Source organism: Crocodylus siamensis, chromosome 5, assembly GCF_052110815.1.
Source record: "Crocodylus siamensis isolate JL-2025a chromosome 5, ASM5211081v1, whole genome shotgun sequence".
Taxonomy (NCBI): Eukaryota; Metazoa; Chordata; order Crocodylia; family Crocodylidae; genus Crocodylus; species Crocodylus siamensis.
The window spans coordinates 147270661-147296250 of NC_143399.1; the positions used below are offsets into that span (position 1 = coordinate 147270661).

At 39.4% G+C, this 25590-nt stretch overlaps 1 protein-coding gene across 1 annotated transcript in view; it reads left to right on the forward strand.

Annotated features, from left to right (window-relative positions):
- TBC1D5 (TBC1 domain family member 5) overlaps positions 1-25590 on the forward strand; it is a 475870-nt gene that overhangs the window by 248259 nt on the left and 202021 nt on the right. Inside the window, exons 6-9 of the mRNA XM_090046588.1 lie at positions 15211-15319; positions 17812-17901; positions 18012-18083; positions 19421-19488. Of these exons, the coding sequence (XP_089902714.1) occupies positions 15211-15319; positions 17812-17901; positions 18012-18083; positions 19421-19488 (339 nt within the window). The remainder of the gene's footprint in view (positions 1-15210; positions 15320-17811; positions 17902-18011; positions 18084-19420; positions 19489-25590) is intronic.

Below are 25590 nucleotides of genomic sequence, written 5' to 3' on the forward strand. Positions count from 1 at the left end.
TATTAGATGGTATAACAGTGACCTATGAAATAAAATGAAGGTGAGTATTTTTTAACTTTATTTTACAGGCTATTTTTCTAAATATATTTTAATGACCTAATTATGACTTTTAAGGAGAGCCATTGATACAGGCAGACTTTTTTTGGCTATTTGAATCTAATATCTTATGGATAATTATTTTCTTTCAAGGTGCTTTCATATATTAATACTGCTTATAATAAATATATAGATGGGGGAAAAAATCCCTCTCCATTCTTATATTGTATGCTTCTATAATTCTGAGACCTATGATCAGTCTGCATTATTTTTTAATAAACTTGTGGGCTAGACTTTCTAAATTTTTTAATATACTCTGATGATACACTTTTTAATATGACCTCATTTCCACAATGATTATTGCTTAACATTTTGTGATTTTGTTCCACCTATTAAGTATGTAACTGCACCAAAGTGTGATCTTATTTTATCCTGCTCGATAATACAAAATGGGTGGGTCCTCCTGTTAGGTTCTGACCTCAAACCCAGGGTCCTGGCCTACCTAAGCACCTACTCACCTGGTTTGGCACCTCTCCAGCTGACGATCTAGGATGACCAGCACTGGCCAGAAACCTTCTTCTGGGCATGGCCACCCACCCACTCCTGCCACTGGAGTGGCTAGTCAGGGTCAGCTAACCATTCTCCCCTTCCAGTATAATCCCCTGACTAGGAAGAGGAAGCATCTGGTCAAGAGGGCTCAGCCTGTACCCAGCTGCTTTTAATGTTTTTCACAACTCATGACCCTACCAGCTCTTTGCCTCATTCTTTGCCTGCCTGACCTGGCTTGCTCTTGGTGTTCTCCCTGGCTTTGTCTTCCTAATCCATCTTCTTCCTCAACCTGATTCCTGGCTTGATCTCCTGGCTACCTGACCTGGTTTGCCTTCTGACTCCATGCTCTGCCTGAGTCTCGCACAGTGGCTCTCACAGAGTGGCTTTCTGACTCAGCTTCTCAGACAGACCTCCTGGCTTCTGGCTTCCCAGGCTCCCCAACACTTGGATTCTGCACATTTCTTCTCGTTCCAGTTGCTATTCCAGAACCTGACTCCCAGTCCTGGCCACCCAAGACCTAGCATGACACCTCCTCTTTTCTGCTTCTTTGCGACTCAGTATTAAGGGTAAGATGATGCTCTGTTAAAGCAGTAGCCCCATTAAAGGATTCCTTGCAACTTTTACATCATGGACTAGAATGATGTTTAAGTGCATAAGTCCACTTAGACAAGCAATAGAAAAAATAGGGTTTGGCACGGTTTTTTTCCTTTTCCTGTCATTCAGTAAACATCTGCCACAAAAAGGACATTGGTGTCTAATCTTCTTCTTAGGCTCTCCTTTCCAGATATGCCTTGCTTCCTTGGAAGAAGGCAGCATGCTCTTGCTTTCTGAGATGCATTTTTTCTGTGCTCTAGCTAGTGTCTGGTGTCACAGTAAGCATGCTCAGGAAAAATATAGCAAGGAAGTGAAACTGTGAGGACGTCCCTCCTGCTTTTCTCTAAGCCTCTTATTATGGGGCTAACTTGTACAAGATGTCTGCCCCCTCCTGGCCAAGTGTTAAAACACTAATAGTCTGGAACTGGGTGATTTTTCATATCAGGCTTCCCAGGCCAGATATGCATAAGAATACATTTGCCACTCTCTTTTTGGAAAAACACAACATGTATAAGATGGGGTGGGTCTGGAGGGAGAGGAAGAAAGCAAGCAAATGATTTTGAAATGTTTATGCTGAGTCTATTGTCCAGAGCCTGGCTTAAATTGTAATCAACCAAGATGCTCTTGTCTTGTAGGAAAACTGTTTTGTCTTCCTCTTCCAAGAAGCAGCCTTTCTCTTCCTTACTGTTCTCATTGGTTTGCTGTGCTCTTGTGTTGTTAAGGTTACCTGTAAGTTAGAGTAACCTGTTTTTCTTGGCTTGCCGCCATCTGTGAGACTACCGAGTCCCTTAGAGAAGAAAAGTCAGCTCTGGAGTTGCAAAGAACTTCAGATGATTGTTTCATCTGTTTTCATTATCTTTTTCTTTTTAAATCTTTTTCTAACATGTCTGGTGCTAGAAGTCAGACAAGAGCATTGGATTATCTCTTCTTCTGTTTTTTCTCAGGGGTTGCCTCATTTGTCCTCTTTTCTCTGCTTCCAGGATAGAAAAGTTAGGGCATGTTGTTTTTCAATTTTTAAATTTTTGCCTTACTTAGCATCATGAAACAGAAGCCTTTCTCATTAGGTGCCGTCTCATGGCCACAGGATCTTCCAAATAAGACCTGATTTTTGCCTTTAGATCCTATAGAATCTTTCCTTGTTGTTTTTGGTTTCCAGGCCTTTGAATCATTACATTCAATTACCTTTAACTGTCTCTTAGTGAAAATGGCCTCTGTGGTTGTCTTACTCTCATCTGGGTATAGACAAGCTGGCACTCTGATTGCAGAGCTCCATGCTTTATTTCCAATAATAAGAACACAGGCCTGGCTTTCTCTCCAAGGTACTTTTCCCCAAATCAGAAAAAAATTAAAAGAAGCCATCGGATGTTAGTTGACCATGCAGAGAGCTTTGTAAATTTTACTTTCTCTAATTCCTTTCCTTTTTGTATCTTGTTTGAAGGCCCAGGTCAAACACCACCAAATATCTTACTGTGTTTCTTGTATCTGGGTTATTTATTCCACAGCTCATTTGGTCTACACAAACCTCTTCATAGCTGCTCTTATTAGAATTGTTGCCAACTTTTTGAACCAGGAAGAAGTCTTAATTGATGAGCTCTTTGAATCTCTACTTGATGTTCACTAAACACTTTTACCTGAATTTTATATCTGATTTGCATGGTGTAGGTACTTTGAGTTTCTGCTGAGTTGAGTGACTTGATTTTCCCATTCAAAGAAGTATGGAATCTAGTATAGGCCTCCACCAAAGTTTCTTCTTTGCGGACAGCATGTGGGTTAGTAGGAAGTAACAGTAAACTGACAAGTTTACTTAACTCTTGGGAAGCTGACAACGTGAAAAGGATTGGGCATCAAAAATCTTGAGAGATGGAGGGCAAAAGAAGAAAAGCCAGGAATTGGCATTGATTTCTTAATATCTCTATAAGCCATATTCCCTCTTATTAATTATTGCAATTGTTATTTTTTTGGTAAAGAGTAGGTTTCCGTACTACTTTGATTTTCAGACAATTAATTGAAATGCATCTGTTTATGAAGGATCAATTCAGTGCATTTCAAAGATGCTGGCTGAAATTGTTGATGCCCAGAGCAAAAGCCAGCCATAAAAGGCATTCTTGGTGAGACCTCTATGTTATAGTTGTAATATAAGTAAATAGTTAGTCTGTACAATTGTGGAATCTGCCACGGAAGACGAGAATTAATTTTGGTCTTCCCTTGTTTAAAGAGCACTAAGGGCATTTTTACACATGCTCTGGGAGGTGTGTGGGGTGTTTTTATTAGCAAATCATGCTAATTAAAAGTGCCCAAGTATCACGGTATCAGTGTTCCCATGCAGAAAAATGGCAATGGGGTGCTTTGAACTAAAGCTGATCGAATGAACTTTAGTTCAGAGTGCCCCACTGCCCCCCCCCCCAATTTTTCAGCACAGGGACACTAAAATGTGATACTCTAGGGTCTGCTGGAGAGCATTAATTTCCGCACTCCAGCAGGCTCTATTAATCTTTCCAGTGCAGGCTCCCTGCACATGTATAGGAGCCTTAAGAGTTTAGAGAATCTGTACTAGCTTTTTCTTAATGAGGTATATACACACAAAATGTATAAGTGGGGAGTGGAGAATTCATTCTAGAAGTTGCAGCTGGAACTTGAAAATGCAGTAGATTATGTCCTGTTTAAAGGAAACAAATAACCATGGAAATAGCACTTAGTTTCAACCATGTAGTGCTGTAATATGGTTGAAAATCATATGACTTCAGCTTTTATAATCAGACATACAGATATGCTGCAGAGCAGTGGTTCTCAAACTTTTTTACAGTAGGTACAGACATTCAAAAAAGCCTGAGGCAGAATCAGTGCAAGTTACACGGTTTTCCATTAGCAGCCTAAGTTTAGTGTCAGTAGCAAACAGAACACACATTTGCCCTTTGGTGGGGGGACAAATCTTAGACTGGGTTCTGTCATTTTTAAGTCAGTCTGTGTGCTGGACTTCTGTTCTGTTTACAGGTATAGACTGGTTTCCGATCACTTATACTGGTAAAAGTGTAATATCTGTACCTGGCCTTAGACTGAAGATCTCCCTCAGGAAATGTCAGCTTTTTGCTTTCACTCAGTTTTTGACTAAAGAAAAATAATGGAGTTATTCTTTTGTTGCAAAGAACTCAGAAAGGCCCCAATGGGTCAGAATGTTTTTAACACTGTGTATTCCTGTTTTTGAAATCTGTGGGTTTGTGAATCAAATTTGCACACCAAACTGTGCTTAACCATTGTGTGGTACTCTGCAGCGCCCTGACTGAGAATCACTGCTATAGATATATAATAGAACATGTTGTAATGTCTTTGGTAATTGCTGATACAAACAACTTATAATTGTCAAAAATATACTTCCGGTGTATATGCACAGTAACCACTGTGGTTAAATGTACTTTTATGTAAGTGGAAAACATTGTACTGTTTGCTAAAATATTACTAAATCCTGACATGATTGAAAACCACAAAAATAGTTACTGTTTGTTGTCATATCTAAGGAAGGAGACACCTGTGGTAAAAGGAGGGGACAGAAAATGTATTTGAGTGATAAACATCATCTTCTAAAGCAACTTTTAATCATAGGGTTATAATAGAGATGCAGAACCATAAAATAAGTAGCAGAGAATTTAAGGCCAGTCTTGTCCTATTGGCAGCATTTCAGGGTTTTTTTTACGTTTCCCATTTCTAGGAAACACCACTAGTTCCTTTAATTATCTTAAAGAAACAAGCAATAATGTTTTTGTCCTAAGCTTTTAACAAATTCCCCCAGTTCAAACAGTCTGGCAACAGCTCATACTAAAAAGAGTGAGAGTTAAAATATTTATTAATAGTTCTTAAGCATAGCAGTAATGCAGTGAAATACAGTATCAGGACTCCATTAAAACTCCTCGTGCCAATGTGACTGAAACTGACAGATAAATGGCATCACATTCTTCTTGGTGTTGAGTTGTACGTTTCCAGATCTTAATCAGGCTGGCATTTGCTCCTTGGAGAGGAAAACTAGTCCGTAAGATTCTTAGTGACCTAAAAGCAAGAACATCTGCTTCAGAACCATCAGCTTTTTAATGGCTGAGGGTTAGCAGCAAGGGGGCCTGTAGATGATCAATTCTTTTTCTCAGTACTAGGTGCCATTGTAGTTGGTAGCATTTTAAATAGAAGATTTTTGTACTACATGGTTGCAGCAGAAGTACTGGAGCTTAAATAAGATAACTTAGTTTTCATACAGAGTCTGCTGAAAGGAAAATCTAATCAGTGATTTCATTCTGCTGAGGAAACTACACTGCTGATATACGTGTGAAATATATAAAAATTCAGCACAGAGGTACAGTGCTGATGTCGTATTAAAATTTTTGTACAAGTATTAAGTTTCCAAAAATAATGTAAAACTGAGATTAATCTGAAGATCAACCAACAATTTCTTTTCATCATAAGAGCACCACTGAGTAAAACCATCCTAAGTCAATAGTTAAAAAAAATTAGTATATTCTCTCTCAAAATCCCTGATGGCTTTAGCTATGATGATGAGTGTGGAATCAGTGTATTTATAGAGGTGGGAAAAGGCATTGCAATAAACCTGCTAATCAGTAGTATGTATGCTTATGAACTAAAATTAGTGTATTGGTTGAATTATCTTGTTTATAGTCATATCTCAATTCCATAAAAATTTAAATTGTGTATAAACCTATCTTTTTTTTTTATTTTTATGATGACATCTACTGCAAGAGAATAATTTCAAAATAACCATTCTTTGCTCCTTTTAAAACTATACAGGATATCTCAAGTCATGAAGATGTCAACAAATAAAATTACAGAATGTTGGGCACCCTCTGGCAGCTTCTCTTTAATTTGATTTCAGAGCTCTAATTTTTAACTTGCACTATTAACTTCAGTGACACCAACTTTAATTTCTGTTATAGAATAGATGTCTATGCGGGTGTAATGAGGATACCTAAGACGACACAGTAATGATGTAATGGCTAGTAATTTCTTATTGGATATTAAACCAGGCTGTGTATAGACATTCAGGGAGGTTAGACAGAGTTAAAAATAGGCACCTGATCTAAGGTAAGTTGGATGGGAAAGCTAGTGGCTAGGGGTGGGTGTGAAAGGAAGCTTTAGGGGGGAGGTGAGGGATCAGGGAGGGAATGGAGGGCAGAGGGGGGATTGGGGAATTAGGGGGGCAGAAGAGGTTCATGGGGGTTTGGAGGGGCAGGTGACATCAGTGGGAAGGACTGGTGAGCAGGTGGGGTCTGCAGGTGGATTGGGAGGATAAATGGGGTCTGCAGTGGGATCAGGGAGTTAGGTAGAGTCCACAGGGGGATCAGGATTTGGGCAGGCTCTGTAGGGGGTGTTGCTGGGGTCTGGGAGGGTTTGGTGGGATCAGCAGAGCTTGTGGGGTCTGCAGGGAAATTTGGGGGTTGGGGGGGGCTCTTCTGCCTTCCCCAGGACCAGAGACTATATTTTTGCATGCCCAACTCCTAGATGAACAACCCCACGCCTGCAAACCAACCCTCCCCCCCAGCCCACCCACCCTTCTTCCCACCCCAGCTTACTTGCTTAGATCTCAGCACTGGCAAACACCAGTAAAAACAGCACTGGGAACAGCTTGTGGAATAAGAGATTAGGTGGGGCAGGGGGCTGGCTGGTTCCCAGGAGAAGCTGTCCAGCAGGTGGGGGGGGGAAGAGTTGAGGGGGTCTAAAAATGGGCATGGTGCCAGGGAGGGGGTAGGAAAATCATGTTGGGGCTGTGTTGGGAACTGTACAGGAGTTTGGGACAGTTAAATCAGTCCTAAAGGTGATCAACCTGATCTATAGCAGTTTGAGGAGTGTTTTCTCAAAGCCCTATGCTCCTGAATGCCACTGAAGCCCTGTGTCCATAGACTGGATCCAGCCTAAGGGCTGTAAGTTGCTGACCCATGCTCTATTTTTTTTTACCTTCCCTGGTATCCTCCATCTCTGGTATATCTAAGCCAATGGAAACATTTCTAAATTTCTGTTTAATAGCTATACACAGATCTGTCTTCAAGAATTTGTTTAGTCCCTTTTTTAATTTGGCTATGTTATCTGTCATTAACATCTCCTGTGGCAATGAGTTCCAGAAGTTAACTACATTCTGTATAAAAAAAAAATATACTTTTTCTTATTCAGTTTTAAACCTGTTCTAATTTTAATGGGTGCCCTCACATGGTTGTTTTTTTGGGACTTTCTCATTAATAACCTCAAATTGCAAAGCATATGACACAATAATTAGAAGCATCAGTAACATTGTTTCACTGGTGTCTGTGGTAGTTGAGCTGGAGTCTCAATGCATTAAAAATAAATCGTTTTGAATGAAAAAGTGAATAAAAATGTCAAATTGTTTTTACTTCGACCATATATAGTGTGCTTCCAATGTCGGCTTTTTTTCACCCCCAAAAGTAACATCATTGTTCAAAAATTTTATCTAAGGCATTTCTCCAAAAGGAGAAATGAGGTTGGGATTTTAGACTGTTGTGGAACCCAAGTGTAGATTCTTACAACCCACTACTAGTGTTGGGATACCCAGTCCTGTACTACAGTACTGTGTGTAACAGTGTTCATTTTCTAAATGTTGTCTTACAGATTAAACTGATTTTGTTCCATGAATGGAAGATTCTTAAGAATTAGTATATAGTATCCCCTGGGTATAGGAAAAAAAATATCTATGTACAGTTTCTAATTGCATTTTAGGTGTACTGGTTCCCTCATTACCTGTGATGGAAACTAAAAATACAGTCATGACAGCTAACGGTTATCTGGTTGATCTAAGCATCTGCAGTTCTAATGTGGGATCTTTGCAGTCTGATGCTGATGTTCCTAATTTTCATCTATTACATTTGTGTTGACTTGACTAGCTCGTGTCCAACATGACTGGCATACTATGGAAAGGCTCCTTTGTCTACCTACTAGTCTCGGTAGGGTATATAGTAATGTAAAACAGTAGGCCCACAGAATTGTCTTGGGTAGAATAGTGTGTTCTATAACCTACAACAGTTTTGATTACCAGAATGTCATCAATCTCCTCTCCTTTCTCTACATGCTGATCTGCCTCCCAAACATCTTTCTCCTCAGTTGTCTTCCCGAACAGCAACAAAGTGTGCTCGCATTCCAAGTTGATCTCCATGATAAAATACTTCTTACCATAAAGGAAGCTGGTTCAGAAAGGAACTTCTTACCATACTTTTTACCATAAAGGAAGCTTTTCCTGAATAAGCTGATAATTTGGTAGATGAGGCTTTCTTCAGACAACTAGCGAAAGTTTTCAGATCACAGGCCCTGGTTCTTATGAGGGAATTCAATCACCTTGACATTTGCTGGGAGGGCAATAAAGCAATGCACAGGCAATCTAGGAAGTTTTTGGAGAGCATTGAAGACAACTTCCAGATGCAAGTGTTAGAGAGACCAACTGGGGGCCGTGCTGCCTGCTGCTCATAAACAGGGAAGAATTGGTGGGAAATGTAAAAGTAGATGGTAACATGGGCAGCAGTGACACAAGTTGATTAAATTCAAGGTCCTGACCCCTCCCTGACAAAAGGAAGAAAGAAGAGCAGCATAGTATGGACTCTGGACTGCAGAAAAATAGACCTTGATTCCCTCATAGAACTGCTGGGAAGGATCACCTGGGAGGCCAGTCTGAGAGGGGAAAGGAGTCCAGGAGAGCTGGTTGTATTTTAAAGAAACTTTACCGAGGGCACAGAAATGAACCATCCTGATGTGCAGGAAGAATAGCAAATATGGCAGGTGACCCGCATGGCTTAACAGAGAACTCTGGTGATCTTAAACACAAAAAGAAATCTTACAAGAAGTGGAAGCTTGGACAGATGACATGGGGAGGAGTATATTACTTAAGCTTGCATGGATGAAATCGGGGAAGACAAACGCAACTGGAGTTGAATCTAGGAAGGAACGTGAATGATAGCAAGAATGACTTCTACAAGTATGTTAGCAACAAGAGGAAGATCAGGGAAAGTGTTGGGTCTCTTACTGAATGGAGTGACAGATGATGAGGAAAAAGTTGAAGTACTCGATTCCTTTTTTACCTTAGTCTTCATAGGCAAGGTAAGCTGCACAGGTCAGCACAGTTTGGGGAGAAGGTGAGCAGCTCTCAGTGGTGAAGGAACATGTTAGGGACTATTTAGAAAAGCTGGACATGTACAGGTCCTTGGGACTGGATGCGGTGCTGAGGAAGTTGGCTGATGTGACTGCTGTGCTGCTGACAATTATCTTTGAAAACTTGCAGTGATTCGGGGAGGTTTGGGATGATTGGAAAAGGCCAAATATAGTGCTCAACTTGAAGAAAGGGAAGAAGAGTGTATCCAGGGAACTACAGACCAATCAGCCTCACCTCAGTCCCTGGAAAAATCATGCAGCATGTCCTCAAGGGATCCTTTTCTAAGCATGTGGAGGAGAAGAAAGTAGTCAGGAACAGTCAGTATGGATACACCAAAGAGAAATCATGCCTGACTAACCTGATTGCCTAGTGTGATGAGATGATTGGCTCTTTGGTTACGGGGAAAGCGGTGGACATCATGTACCTTGACCTTAGCATGGATTTTGATACAGTCTCCCACAACATTCTCGCAAGCAAGTGAAAGAAATGCGGGTTGAATAAATGGACTGTAAGGTGGATAGAAAGCTAGCTGGTTCATCAAGCTAAACAGGTAGTTATCAATGACTTGAGGTCTAATTTGAAGCTGGTCTCAAGTGGAGTGCCCCAATGGTCATTTCTGGGGCCAGTTTTGTTTAATGTTTTCATTAACAATCTGGAACAGGGATGAGCAAAATACAGCCTGCGGGCTGAGTTCGGCCTGCCAGGCAAATCTATCCAGAATAGAGGGCCCCTAAAAAATTTAGAAAATTTATATTCATCTGTTCCTGGATGTCTGTCAAAGATGACAGGAGCCAGGGACAGTAAGACCCAGGGGAAGCCAGCCACAGGACACGGGAGCAAGGCCATCCCCACTTCCACCCTCACCTGTCCTCCAACTGGAAGCCTTTGCCTGCCACCGCTTTCACTTCTTCACTGCCCACCTGCTGGCTGCTCCAGCACCACGGGGCCCCAGCTACCTCACCAGGCTGTGGGAGCACAAGGCTTGCGCCAGTACCCCGGGGCTGGGAATGGGAGGGAGGGGTGTGTGTGTGTGTGTGTGTGTGTGTGTGTGTGTGTGTGTGTGTGTGTACACGCACATGCATGCAGTGAAAGGGACAGCATGTGTTCACGGGGCCGAGTCCCATGCGTCTACATGTGCGTCTACATCCTGCCTCGCACTGCCATACACCTAGACCCCACATCCCCGGGCAGGACTTCTGGTCACAAGATGGTGACCAGAGGGTGGGGACCCGTCAAGGGGTGGAGCTACTCATGTGGCCCTCAACAGCTTGCCAAAACTCGGTAAGCGGCCCTCCACCCGAAATAATTGCCCACCCCTGATCTGGAAGATGGGATGGATTGCACCCTAAGCAAATTTGTGGGTGTCACCAAGCTGGGGGGAGTAGTGGATATGCTGGAGGGTAAGGCCAGGATTCAGATTGACCTAGATGAATTGGAGGATTGAGCCAAAAGAAATCTTGTGAGGTTCAATGAGGACAAGTGCAGAGTCCTGCACTTTGCATAAAACAATCCCATACACCAGTACAGGCTGGGGGCTGACTGGCTGGGCAGCAGCTCTGCAGAAAAGGATCTGGGGCTTAAAGTGGATAATAAGCTGAATATGAGCCGCATGCCCTTTTTGCCAAAAAGACTAACAGTACACTGGGCTGCATTGGTAGGAGCATTGCCAGGAGATCAAGGGCAGTAATTATTCCCCTCTGTTCTGTGCTGGTAAAGCCATATCTGGAGTACTATGTTCAGTTTTGGGCCCCCCGCTAAAGAAAGGATGTGGACAAATTGAGGAGGAGAGGGCAATGAAAATGGTTCGGGGGCTGGGGCACATGACTTACAAGGAGAGGCTGAGGGAACTGGGGTTATTTGGCCTGCAGAAGAGAAGACTGAGAGGGGGTTTGACAGCAGCCTCTAACTACCTGAAGGGTGGTTAAGGATGGAGCTAGGTTGCTCTCAGTGGTGGCAGATGACATAACAAGGAGCAGTGGTCTTAAGTTGAAGCAAGGGAAGTTTAGGTTGGATATTAGGACAAACTTTCTCACTAAATTCATTGGCCTAAGGAGGGTGGCGAAGCACTTTAACGGCTTACTGAGACATGTGGTAGAATCTCCATCTTTGGAGGTTTTTAAGGCCTGGCTCAACAGAGCCCTGGCTGGAATAATCTATTGAGGGATGGTCCTGCTTTGAGTAGTGGGCTGAACTAGATGACCTCCTGAGGTCCCTTCCAATCCTAATTTTCCATGATTCTATAATTGAAATCATTGGGAGGAAAGAAATACAGCAAAAGCCACGTTATCCGGGACTTCAGCAACTAGAAAGCTCCACTAACTGGCATCTGTCCATACAAATCTTCCTTCCGAGGGATGTAGCAAAAGCGAAACCAGAAGTCTCGTTTCCGGTTTCTCCATCGCGAGCTGAGTCCTACTTCTTCCTTGTGGACCGTGGCCCGGGGCAAAGCAGCCTGTGTGTGGGGGGCCCCCCTTCTTGTCTCTTGGCACACTGACGCCAGGGAGTGAAAGCCCTGGTGCACCGGACGTGGCATATTTGATTAACCGGCATCCCCCATTCCCAGGGAATGCTAGATAACAGGGCTTTTACTGTATTTCTTTCTTTACTCTCAGAGTAGGTGAGAAAACTAACAGAAGTGAATGTATGGAACAAGCATAATTAAAGCAGCATCTGGGGGTTCCATGCAGACATAATGACCACAATTTTAAGCAGAACATTCTCTGAGTAGGGAAAAACAGAACAGGTACTGCTGTTTTGTGGACAAGGAACCTCTTCTTGTTGCTTGAGAGAGAGTTTTAGAAGTAATATATTTGCTTCTAGCAGAAGCTCATTTCTTTAGGTACATAATTGTTTTATCCAGTATCAGTTAATAGTTTCAGAAGAGAGTCTACTAAGAAAGCCATCTCCTTTCTTCCTATAGATTTCTACCACTCTGGACATGATGCAGCATGTGGTTTAAAAATGTCTGAATAGCAGGTAGATTTAACGGGCGGTGTTATACAGGGACTCATATTTTATTTAATTATACTAAATTTGTAGCAAGTTTTTTACTAAACACTAGGGAGTGATTTTTTGTTTGTTTTTGTTGTTTGTTTTTTCAGTTGTTTACAGTGTTTTTTCAATTTCCCCATGAGCCAAACATAGTATGGAGTATGGGCTTGGCAACCTTCTTCCAGCTATTTTTAATGTAGCTTTGTTCAAAAAATGTATTTTAGACTTTTATTATGATCAAAAACATCATTACATTGTATTATAATTTGGTTGTTGAAGTGGGTTTGCACAAATATTTCTAAGTAATGTGTTTCCATGCAGTGACCAGGTCTAGAAAAGTTCAACCCCAAAGCATGGAAACATTTTGGGGTTTTTGCAAGTATATAATATCTGGGTCCTGATAGGCCTGTTTTTTAAATGTTAATTGCCATCTAGCAGTTACTACAGACAGTTGCTGTTATAAATATATTGAGACAGATTCTGTTTTTTCATTACACTGGTTTTAATCTGCATTAACTCAACTGACATCTCAGTGTTTTCCAAGTAATTAAGTGAATGCAATCTTCTACTTAAGCCGTGTAAATGACATCAGAATCTGACCCTTGTATATAGGGAAACATCACCCTCTGAAGAATAGTTGCATTTAAGTTGGCAGCTGTTAGAATGACACCAGTAATGCTACAAAACTACTTACATGGTAGAAAAATTTCCTATCATATGCTTCAATGAGACCATTTGAGTAAACATAATATCCTGTAGTTACCAAAGGATGTTTAAGGGCCAGATTTTCCTTTGCACTATAATCAGTCTTCACTGCATAACTAGCAGTCCTCTAGTCTTAAGGAAGATTCCACTGGTGGCACTGGATTGTACTGATGGGAGCCAATGCAATAACTTTTATGCCACAACCATTTATAGCCAACAGTGTAAACCAGGAGGCTAGAATAACAACCCTGAGTAGGCAGACTATTGGACCCAGCTACCACCATCACTTGTATGCATGGTGGCATGGGGAGAAGCTGGTACCATGGGCCAGATCCAGCCCATAGAATGTAGGTTGCCACCCTCCTGATGTAGGCAGTGTGGCTAGAGGGAAGATGAGCTGCCACTTGCCTGCACTGTTGTCATTTTCTGCTATATTGGACCAGCTGGCAGTTGATAGTGATCAAAGTATTCTTTAGTACAGATAATACAAAAATGGAGGAGCAGGGAGAAGGTCAAAGCATTTTGTATGCATCGCATCTTTACTAATCCCCAACAATGCCTACATACATGCTGTTGCTCAGCTGCATCCGAGCATATAGGCCTAGCAGTCAGTTCTTTTTCGAGGAAACAAGTGCTATGAAAATACCATTTAACTGAAAGATATCTCTACCAGCACAGTATCCACCTGCGCACACACCTTTTAACTCCCACCACACACACAAGCACACATTCTGGGGTACTAATTCAGACCTGCCCCAGAGGAATAGGAACATAGATGAAGGAGGAAGAACCTTCAGGGTCATCAACTCTAGCCTCTACTTTAACAGGCAGTAGAATCATTTTCATATATTTACTGAGTTTCATTTAAAACTAGTTAGGTTTTTGCTCCTAGTATTTTGATTAGTGAGGTTCTGAAAGAGCTTTAATGGTTGAAAACATTCTTCCAATATCCAATCTAAGTTTATCCATACTTAGATTATTGAATTACAGACAAGTGTGGAATGAGAGCTTTCTTTCAGCACCTGAATGACCTTCTTTGTAACCCCACTTAACTAAGCAGATATGTCAGCCCAAAGCTAAATAAGTAAGTCACTATTTCTGCTTCATAGTTTCATTACTATGAAGACCAAGTAAATCTCAAGAGAAAGTTAAAAATGGCGATTTTTTTTTTTTTTTTTACCTTGAGAGTATAAATTGAACAAACGAAATCATCCAAAATGCTTGTGCCCTTAAGTGTGCCCCTGATGCTTCTACACTGAAATGGAGTGACTTCATATATTTTTATCTGAGTAGGTCAAGGCTGCTTTGGTCTTTGGTAAGATCATCAAATGACTGATACTGTTCTTGAGATCCACTTCAGTGGAAGATGTAGGGAATATAGGTTTAATTCTTTTATTCAAACTCAGTAAATGGTTTGGGACAATTAATTTCCAATTGTTTCCCAGTAGAACAGATTTACTTGTATATTAATGAGGCACAGGTGTTAGGCCCCTGGTGTCTGCATGCCTGGGAGGCATATTTAGGTTGTTTATCTAGTCAGCCATAGGTACTGCAAGGTGCTCAAGCTTGCCTTTAACAGTTTATACAGTGAGGGTTTTTAATTTTTTGATGTTTTTTTTAAATTTGCTAGCACCTGTTAAAATTTTAAAACTGATCATGTAGAAAAAAGTAGAAGTGATTTCAATAGTAAATAGCACTAAATGTTAAAGAAAGTCATCTTCTATTATGCTTAACTGCCCAGCTTGAAAGTAAGAAGAAAAGAAGGTTCATTTAAGCAAATATGTCATGTGAGGAACTAATACAGTCAACAGTATACTTTTCTATTGCATATTTTTGGAGTAGGTATTTCTTTGTCTATGGCTGAAACATGAATGTGTTTATATTAATATTCATTTTTCTTGTTTATTCACTGAACTGCAGTACCAACATTTTAGAGGAAATGGAATAGCCTCCATAGACATTATGAATTTCAGTAGCTGGCATAATTATAGCGATCTACATATTCATTAAATCCAAAGAAGAAATCTGTCCAAAAAGACAGCCATGCGTTTAGAAATGGTACACAACTAAATATATACATTAAAAAGTTCCTTTCCTCTGCTTATCCAAAATTACTTAGTGTGATATAGCCCTTAAATCAGCTGAGGCTTTTTTTAGATGTTCATTCCTTTTTTTCCCCCCCTTTCATGTAGTAAAGAATGGGAAGAACTATTTGTAAACAACAATTACTTGGCAACAATACGGCTGAAGGGGATTAATGGGCAGCTGAGAAGCAGCAGGTTCCGTAGTGTTTGCTGGAAGGTAAGAAGAGAAAATATTTATTTACAGTTTGTGGTTGCAATATATCAACACATTACCTGATGCGCTGAAAGATTATTGATGCGAAGAATCACTGAATTTTCCAAAAGACTTCATCCCAATGTTTTCCTGTCCATTTTTATAATTCATAGGGCATTCACTAATCATATTGAGTTGCCTTATAGCTGAATTGCTGGTAATAGTGAAGAATTCCTATGAAAGAGCATCTTTGTGTTGAATTACATTTAATTTAATAGTAAAATTCACTGCAATGTAACTGTGTTTCCTGTCACTTTTTTTTTACACTGAAATGATGTGTTGAGATTAAAGGGGAAGTTTTGGTCATGGTTTGTATTATAATGATTAACTTGGGCTTTTTGAAAACCTATCAGCTCCTTCTCCACAATAAGCAGTTGAGATGCCTCCCTATTGATATGCGAATGAAAGGCTCTCATACCTTGAAAGACTCATACTATGGCTCTCTTGTAATGACTTGGATAAGAAAGAAACCAGGCTAATATAGTTCTGAAAGACAGTAAAGGCCCTCTAAAGCCTCTCTTTCTCTTGGGCAAAATAAATAATAGGGATTGGAGTCCTAAAGCAGTATGTTGCAAAGCAATCAGGCCCTTCTTTCTTTTTCAGTAGGGTAGGATTGAAAATTTTGATAAAAGAGAACATCTTTTTAAATAGTCTTTCTGTGTGTGACCATGATAACTTACTGTATTTTTCGGACCATAAGACGCACCTGACCATAAGACGCACCCAGTTTTTATGGCAGGAGAGACTATGTGTGCCGGTGGCCGGCCATTTTTATTGCCGGCTCCCGGCCACCGGCACGGGCGCCGGCTTCCGGTGTAAACAAGCGGCAGATGTCCCGCTCGGGCTCCGCCGCCTCTGCGGGCAAGCTCCGCCCCGTCTCCCCGGGACACAGCATAAACAAGCGGCGGGTGTCCCGCTCGGGCTCCGCCGCCTCCGCGGGCAAGCTCCGCCCCGTCTCCCCGGGACACACACCTTCGGACCATAAGACGCACCCTCGTTTTCCCCCCACTTTTGGGGGGAAAAAAGTGCGTCTTATGGTCCGAAAAATACGGTAAGTCACTTTACTTGAATTGGACTTTTTCCTGCTTCCCATTACTAGAAGGACCTACAAAAAATTTCAGATACACTGCATAAGTGTGAGTGTGGGTGGGTGGGTGGGTGGGTGTATATAAATAAAAAAAGAGGATGAGAAACTGAATGTCTAGTGTGGTGCCAGTTTTTGCATAAATGGATGTTTCTTTTCTGCAGTTTCATTGATTTTAAATATGTTGCATAATTTCCATTCATGGTCTGCCTACAACTCCTCTTGTGTACTTTTAATTTGGTCTCTTCCTGTATTCTTTGTCTGATTGGGAATCTGAATTGGCCAGAGCCCCAGCTGTGGTAAATTGTCATAGCTCTATTGTTGTCAATGAAGCTGTGACTATTTATACTAATCAAACATGTTGCATCTTATAACTTTTACCATCTCTAGCTTCTCAACTATTGGAACTTAAAAGTATATACTTTCAGGTTTTAAGCTTCTGGTACATGTTTGTTTAAAGGTGCAATGGGATCTGATCCAAACAGTCATGCCTCTTGCCATGCCAGACACGCATGGCAGGAGGCTCTTCCTGCACTGATAAGTTGAAAGCTGGGTGCCTGATTGCAGGGCTGACAGTTGGCTGATTGTCAGTTAATTTTGGCTGATTGCCAGTCCTGACTAGACAGTCCCATTTGAGACCCAGAGCTATCTGGAGACTGGGGCCAGCAAATAGCTGATGATTGGCCCTAACCCCAGGCAGCTATGGCCAGGCTGCCCAGTGGTGGGAAGCAGAAGCTGCCTCCATTCAGTTCTTTAAGCCCTGCACCTAGCAGCTCTAGCTGAGCTTCACGGTGCGGTGGAGCAGAGGCTCCTGTCAGCCAGAACTGTCCTGTGTCGGGTTTAAAGCCTCCAGTGGGAGAAGCCCCCCAGTCCCCTTCACTGTCGCATCTCCCCCTCTTCTCCAACCAGGAAGGGGGAGTGGGCTGATTGTCCGTGTCAGTTTCAGGACAACATGGGAGCTGGTTGGAGACTCCATTATAGTTCCAGAATGGGGGGAGCTGTCAACCAAGCCTTGCAATCGGGTATCAAACTGTACATCAGTAACCCTGACCTGTTCAATTTAAGGCATGATGGAAACCAACCACAAAAAATTATTACACATTTTGTGGAATAATTTGTGGCTGGTTTTTCATTTTGTCACACCATGAATTGCTTGAATGTGAGGCTCGGCTATTTTAAGACGCGATTAATGGTTAATTGTGTCTTAAATGTAACATCTGCCAAGGGCCTCAGTTCTGTCAATTTCAGATGTAGATTCTGATTTTGTCAAATCATGTCCCTAGAATGGTTTAGACTGTCCTATAGGACTTAACTTGAAAAGTTGCATTAAATTGGTTAAACTTCTTACATGCATGTTTTGATTTATTGACAGCTGTTTCTAAATGTTCTACCCCAAGATAAATGTCAGTGGATAGGTAAAACTTCAAACTTAAGAACATCATATAACAAGATTAAAGAAATAGTAAGTATAACCAAACATTCTACACCTGGATATTGGTATAGTACTTCTAAAATTAGAACCTGAAAATAGAAACCTTGTTGGTTTTTTTGTTTGTTTTTTTCCCCCCCTAGCATATAACAAACCCTCGAAAAGCTGGGCAGCAAGACCTGATTATCAACAATCCACTTTCACAGGATGAGGGGGTAAGATGAACTGCAGTGCCACAAAAATTCTGCCAAACAAGCAACAAAAATTTTCTGGTTTGTTTCATCAGATTGGTAATAACAGGGGAAATTAAATAGATGTATAGTAGTATTGTTCTGTAGATTGTCAGAAGGAGTTGCTATGAGCATCTGGAGGTATTTCTCTTTTCTTATTGGTATGCTGCCTATTCAGCGCACACAGTTATTGGTACCTTGCTGTGCCTGTCCTGAGTTAGGTTTCCAGGAACCAAGGACTGTTTCTCGGGGTTTTGCTCAAGTTGCAATCTGATGGGTATAATTAGGATATTAGTAAATTTAACTGAGAAAAGGAAAGCGACTAGTCTTAAGGGGATAGTGTCAAACATTTTAATATCTGTTATGCTTGCAATGCACTAATATAAATTAAATTAGAATTCTTTCTTTACAAGTTTTATGTTTCTGCAGTTGGCAAACTTTTTTCCCCCTCCTTTGAAAATAGTCATGAATTGTTTACAGGGTGGGGCGAGAATGGGATTTTTTTTTTTTAAACCCTATTAGCTGTTCTTTGTCAGGTGGTATAGTCAGCTACTGCCACTGTGTTCTGAAAGCCAAGTAAATGAAAGAACTGCTATGGATTTTGTTCCTCCTAAGTTCTGATCAATGCTGTCAAGGCACCATGCTCCTCCAGGGAAAGCTGACTCTACATTCCACTTTCCTCAACAGTACAGCAATCTCGTGATATCCATTTCAGTCCTGCAAAGGGAAAAAGGAGCAGTTTTCATTTAGATTACCCTTTGCAGGGACCCAGTAAAAAGGGCAAGGAAGTGATGGGGTAGCACAAGCACAGCTACAGAATGACTGAAGTTGACTCAAATTAGATTTAATTTTAGGATTAGTTAGTTTGCTGTATTTCTACCTTTCTGCTCCTGATATGAGAACTTCCTTTTAAAATGATCAATACCAATTTTCATTGTGGGTGTTCAATTGTTATACATTCCCAACTTAATTTACCTCTGCCAGGGCAAAGAAGCTCAGTTGCAAATAAGTGGCCAGTGTGCAATTTAAGCCAATTTATAATTAATTTTTAAGTATATAGAAGCAATGTGGTCTAGTGGATTGAGCATAGGGATAGAAGCCAGGAATTTATAAATGTAATCCCTGCTCAACACTGATTTGCTGTGATGCCTTGGGGAACTCACTAATCTGTCTTTCTCATCTGTAAAATAGTGATAATACCTACCTCCCAGGAATGTTGTGGATTAATTGGTTAATATTTGTAGAGTACTTTGCAGGGATATAATGCAAGTCTCAAATATATCATATTTTTTATTTAATACAATTATTTTGACTTATTTCAGAGTCTTTGGAATAAATTTTTCCAGGATAAAGAGCTGCGAGCAATGATTGAGCAAGATGTGACAAGAACGTAAGTAGTTTTTTGAGAAAAAAATATTACAATTTGAACTTTTTTTCTTACATTGTATGTACAACATCATGTTTTCTTTGCCTAAGTTGAGATGGCATAATACAAAGGTGCTAAGAACACATGAACATGGAAACATACATACACAGTGTATAAAGAGAAGTCTGTCTTTGACTCTGTCTTTGAGAGAGCAGAAAATATTCTTGAATTAAATGTTATACTCTAAGGATTTGTTGGTATCACTGAAGTGAAGCTCTTCTCAGTTAAGATTTAGGAAATATTATATTAAATTTAAAATACAGTTTTCTGTAGGAAACAAAAAAGAAAAGAGAAATTGACAGGTCTTTTGACTAAATTATGTTCATAATAAAAGATTGAACAGATGATTTTCTGTAATTCTTAACACTTATTCAATCAATAATAGAAAAGCAGTGTGTAATTAGTTAGAAAATGTCATTCATCTAGAGAAGTTTAGCATTTCTATTTTTATGCATCACTTTTCTAGTGTTGTCACAGATGCCTTTTTAAAAAATTGCCCTACTATCACTAAGTATCTTTTTATTTCCTTGGCCTCAAGTGATTCCTGTTTAGGAACTTATTTGTGTTAGAACTCTCACTTCCTGAAAATATTTTCCCGGAGTTAGAACACTGACTCTAATATGTATAAAACAATTGCATTTAATTGCAGCTTTGTTAAACATGTGCCATTCTCCTGTACTGGATTGCATACATTCTTTTATGTTTTAAACAAAGACAGTGGTGGTCATACTCTTAGAATTCATTTACAGTATACATTTACAAAGTAAATCAAATTCACTTACAATAAAAACATTTTTAAAGCGTAAGTAAAGGTCACTGATAATTTTGTGGAATCTCTTGAACATCCATATTTGGACTGATTTTTATCAAATGCATTTCTGTCTTTGGATTTATAATAGCACCAGAGTATGAGTTCATGTAAATTTTCATGGATAGTATTTCTTTTGTTTGTAAATGGTAACTGTTCAGCATGTTCTAATATTAAAATATATACATACATAAATTGTAAAAGGGAAATGAAAATTGATATAGTATCGTATTGATATAGTATAGTATTGTAAAAGAATGCAAGATATAGACTACTGTTCCTCTGGTCTAGTTAACTGTCCAGGTAGCACAATAATTTTGGATAAAGGACATTTTGTTTGTATGTAATTATCCAAAATGGTGTCTACTTCCAGCAATAATGGAGAATATCAGAAGTCATCAGTATAATTGTCACAGTAACATTAATTTGCCTATATTGGACACCTCATGTACTGAGGTTGTATACATTTTGTAGCGTAATTAATCATGAAATACGTTGTTCATGTGTAATGTAGGCAAGTTAATATTTCAGTGAAAATATATTTTACATTTCCTTACCTGGGTTTCAACATTCTTTATTTAATACTGTATCTTTTTTTCCTACATCCCTTTAAAAAAGTAGTAGTTAAACTTGTCAGTTCTGTTTGTTAAGGTACATCAGCTAGAAGTTGAAGCAGTTTTGGAAAAAGTGTACTAAACTTGCCAACTTCTGTGTTTTTAAAAGTGTGTGTGTGTATGTGTGTGTATCTCTCTTCCTAGGTAAAATGCCCCTACAATCAACAGAATAAACTAACTAACTTGATATATAGATGAGATAGTGATACTAGCTCTATAAAGTATCAGCAAAAGTAGGAAAAACTTATTTTGTGTAATCTTTTACCTAGAGAAAATTAGTTTTAACTAGTGCAACAATAATCAGCTTTAAATTAGCGTACAGAAATATGGTTTTTAATTTGATGGAGATTTAAATGGTCCTAATATTTTACTATCAAAATTTAAATAAATGAATAGAGAGTCGAATTCACACATTTTGCTACCATTATAATTAGCGGAAATATTTTTCTGAAAATTTGGATTAACCCAGTAGCCCCCCATATCGAAGGGCAGCAGGAAAATATACTACACTTTGCCTTTTTTGTGTGTTACACTGGTTTCAGACTCGTCCACCAAGAGGGAATGTCACATTGTAAACACGGTTTCATTAGTCCCTGTTATAATCTTAGCACTTTTCTGTATAATAAGAACCAGTTTTGTAAAGCACGTAGCATCTTTGCCTGTTAAATCAAGCAAAGTTCCTATTCTGCAATAAAAACTATTTGTAAGTATTGATGTCATTGTTAAGTAATTATGTTGTTAGTGATCAACACGACGTCTAAATTATGATGTTTCTTTTTTCGTCATCCAGTAGCTGAGACATGTATCAAAATGGATTTTTCCTTCAGCTTCCCAACAACATTCACTTCTGAGCTGTAACCATGTTCAGATCATTTGTCTCCAAATAAGAAGCCTTTCAGAAGGCCATGGCTAAGAGAAACTGGGTGGTTATAATGAAAGTTCTGGCTTAACTTTAATTATATATACAAGCCAATACCAGGCTACCAGTATAATACTGTGTTCTATTATTCTCCTAAAAGAGAAACTCCTATCGGAATATGCACAATGGTTACATGCAGTAGACTTGAGAACATTGTGATTAATTACTGTCATTCAGTAAATGCACTAAAGAACAATACTGTTGTTATCTTCTAATAACAAAAAAAAATAGGAACTAAAGCACAATTTTAGAAGTTCTCCCCAGACTTGTCTTTGAAACCAGTAGTGTTGCATAAGATGCAAAAGTTTTATTTTATTGTTATAAAATGCATACAAATTCCTTTGTGAAGAAGCATTGATGTTCTGAGTCTGAAATGCTAGTCCTCCTTACTAGCCTCACTTCTTTTCTTTTAAGCTATGAATTGGACTAAAATTTATCAATTTTAATTCCCCCTACCCAAACAAGTTCCTAAATAGAAGCTGAAGCTCAGTAAAGCTCAGCAAGACCTTTCCCTCACTCTGACATCTGCCTTGTTCCACTGTCTATAACTTTGCTCTCCTCATTGCAGTTTGTGATGGATAAATTATCTGGGGCCCCTCTTCCCTCCTTTGAATAGATAAAGTTCAGTATTTAGGATTTACATCTCTGGAACTGTCTTTCTGAACAACACCGAGTCATTCCATTATAACCTGTTCCCAATATCCCTCACCACTGAAAAATTCTTTTGAGGATGCCTAGATGTTCATTTCTTACCAACTCCCCACAGTCATTTGGATGTTTCCATATCCATGGGGAGAGGGAAACAGTTTTTCTCCCTTTCCCACATGCCTTTTCCAGTTCTTTAAAATAGCAGGATTGTCTGCCACTCAGGTGGCTTGTACTCTGTTTGGCTTTTATTAGCCATGCTTCTGAAGTAGATGATCTATCCACTATGCAGTCGGGTTATATCAGTGAAAAGAAAAAAATGGGTAGTTTCAGAACACCCTGAAATAACTTTTACAGTAGCCATTCATTCATGCTGGTCTTTACTTTTAGTCATTGTAATCTTCAGTAAGCATTCATATGTTTCTACTAACTGCAGTAAAACATGATCATCAAATAGCTGATTTTCATGTGGTCTTTCCCTAGCATTAAGTTAGATTTATTACCCTAGCATTTTCTTAAAATGGTTCCTACTCTTCTGGATGTGAGAACACTACACTTCTAAAACAGCTTCTAATTGCACAGTAACATTCTCTGTAACATTCTTTCTGAACTGATAGTTCCCTCTTAACCTTCATGATCACTAGCTTTTTGCATTTCCCATAATGAATACTTAAACTGTCTTATGCATGAATTCATTGTTGTTCTTCCTAAATCCTCATGGATAGCTGTGTATTTTCAAATTTTATTTGTTAGTCTCTCTTCCCTAAACTACACAGGACAGGCCTGAATAATAGTCCTTCATAAATAATCTTTTCAAAATCCTAAATTATGCTGATTGCCATCTGCTGCACTGTACCTTTTCAGTCTCTGCTGCGTCCTTCCTTTATAGTAATGTGATTACTACAAGTGCATACAAGTTTCCAAATGCTGGTATACCTCTTTCAGATGCCAGAAAAATGTTGCACTCTTCATACCAGGACTCTTGTCAGGATTTTTGCTGACATCATATTCATGTCCCCTAACTCTGTGCTTTGATATTTAATCCTTTTGATTGTTTTTATAATTAAACTTTCATTACCATTGTGAGGAATGCACAGTGCTGTTTATTCTAAGGATTTTATTCAAATTCTCATCATAATTAGTGTTTTTCTTAGGGTATGTCTATACTGTAGATTGCAGTGTAGGTAGTGATACTGAAGCTAATTTTAAGTGAGTTAGCCCTGCCCAGAAGCAGCCTAATGGTAATAGCACAGAATCCACTGCGGGCTAATTTAACTTGCCATGAAGGAGAAAAATTAGCCTGTACTGATCTCTGTGTTGGTTTGAGTAGATTACTTTCGGTACCCATGTTAGCCTGGGTATCTCCACAGAACACTAAAAGCTGTACTCCAGAACCTGAGCAGCTTGTACCATGTGAATATGAAAGAAGCTCAGCTTCATTTTTAAGGAAATTGCTATCTCTAATTGTGGTGGAGGAAAGCATGAAACTGGTATGAATGGCTCAGAAAAGTTTCGGAAAAACCCAAGGTACATGAAATGAACTCAAAGTGTGTTTAAAAAAAAATCTCATGATTTGCAAGCTATACCTGTTGTTCTTTTATTATGCATGGTTGGCAATATGATATCCATTTTGCAGCTGGTTGACCTGAGGCACAGTGTTGCTCATGGTTGCACGGTAAGGCTCAACAAGACTGACTTAAAACTAGACATAAGAGCCAAGCGTCCTGTGCTATCCACTGCATCATATGCCCTATAAATTTTACTATTTACATGAGGCTTTTAGTTTTAGTTTTAGTTTATAATCTGTGGTATAGTAGAACCTAGAGGTCCCATTCCCATTGTGCTATAATTGTATCCACAATCACCCATGTATTTTTCTCGAGGAAATATTTCTTGTGTTTCCTTTTAAGCAGGGTTCTCTTATTATTTTAGGTGTTTACTCTTCCACTGGATGTTTGGACATTCCCAAATTTTTTCATTAAATAAGACTTAAATTACTCTCTTTACAAAATTAAGTCTTAAATGTGTTGTACCACATCTGTTCCTGGAGTTACATCCCCAGGGCCTTCTTTCCTCATTAATATCTTTTGAGGGGACAGGATCACGCTATGCTTGTCCCAAAATGCATTAAAAATATTATTTGGTTTTCTGGTAAAAAATATATGTTCACCTAAATTTTAAGGTATTTTTAAAAAGGTAACTTCAGCCCTTCACACTTTATCCCATTTTTAATCTAACCCAAGCAAAAGCAATTCCATGAATACTTGTAGCATAATAATCCTGACAAGTTATATGAAGAAAATGCCATATTTGAATAGCTACAAGAAAATAGCAACTGTTTGTTTTCAGATTCCTAGAGATGGACAGTTAATACACATGAATGACTGATTTTGTGTTCAGCCATCCTGTGTAATATATCCCATATGTTTGCCTGTGCACAAATAACTGGGTTTCATATATGTGCCTTTTCACACATGAAATCTGAAATACACGGGAGCCCTTGAAAATTGTCAGGCAGTGCTGCATTTATTTTAAACAGTAGGGAACATGGAAGAAAATATCAGAAATCGTTCTGTTATCAAGTAACACTGCAATTCTTCTGAGTTACCCTTTCAAAATTGTTCTCTTCCTTTTTCTCCAGTCCTTCCCCTTTTATTTGTATTCTTTTCTGTGTTAGCATTTCATATAGTCACTCATGCAAGTCTGTTCTTGGCTTCAGGCTGCTTTGTTTGTGTACTGATTTGTAGAGAGACACCTTGTATAAGTTCACTTTAATGCGTTTTCTTTGTCTGTCTCTGTCACTCAAACAAGGAACAGATTTACACAATCACGAACGGTTTGCAACTAGCTACACAATAATATTTATGTTGTTCTAGTTCTTGATGCTTATGTAGCAGCATTTTTCCCAACTTCTTGGCATCTTGAATTTCCTATCCCTTAACATTTTTAATATATCTAGAGTTCATTTTCTTGGGTAGTAAAATATTAAGGTATTATATAGGACTGCCTGCCCTTTGTGAACATGTAGGCTGGGGACAGAAATTACACATAAACCAGCATAAGTGATCGGAAACTAGTTC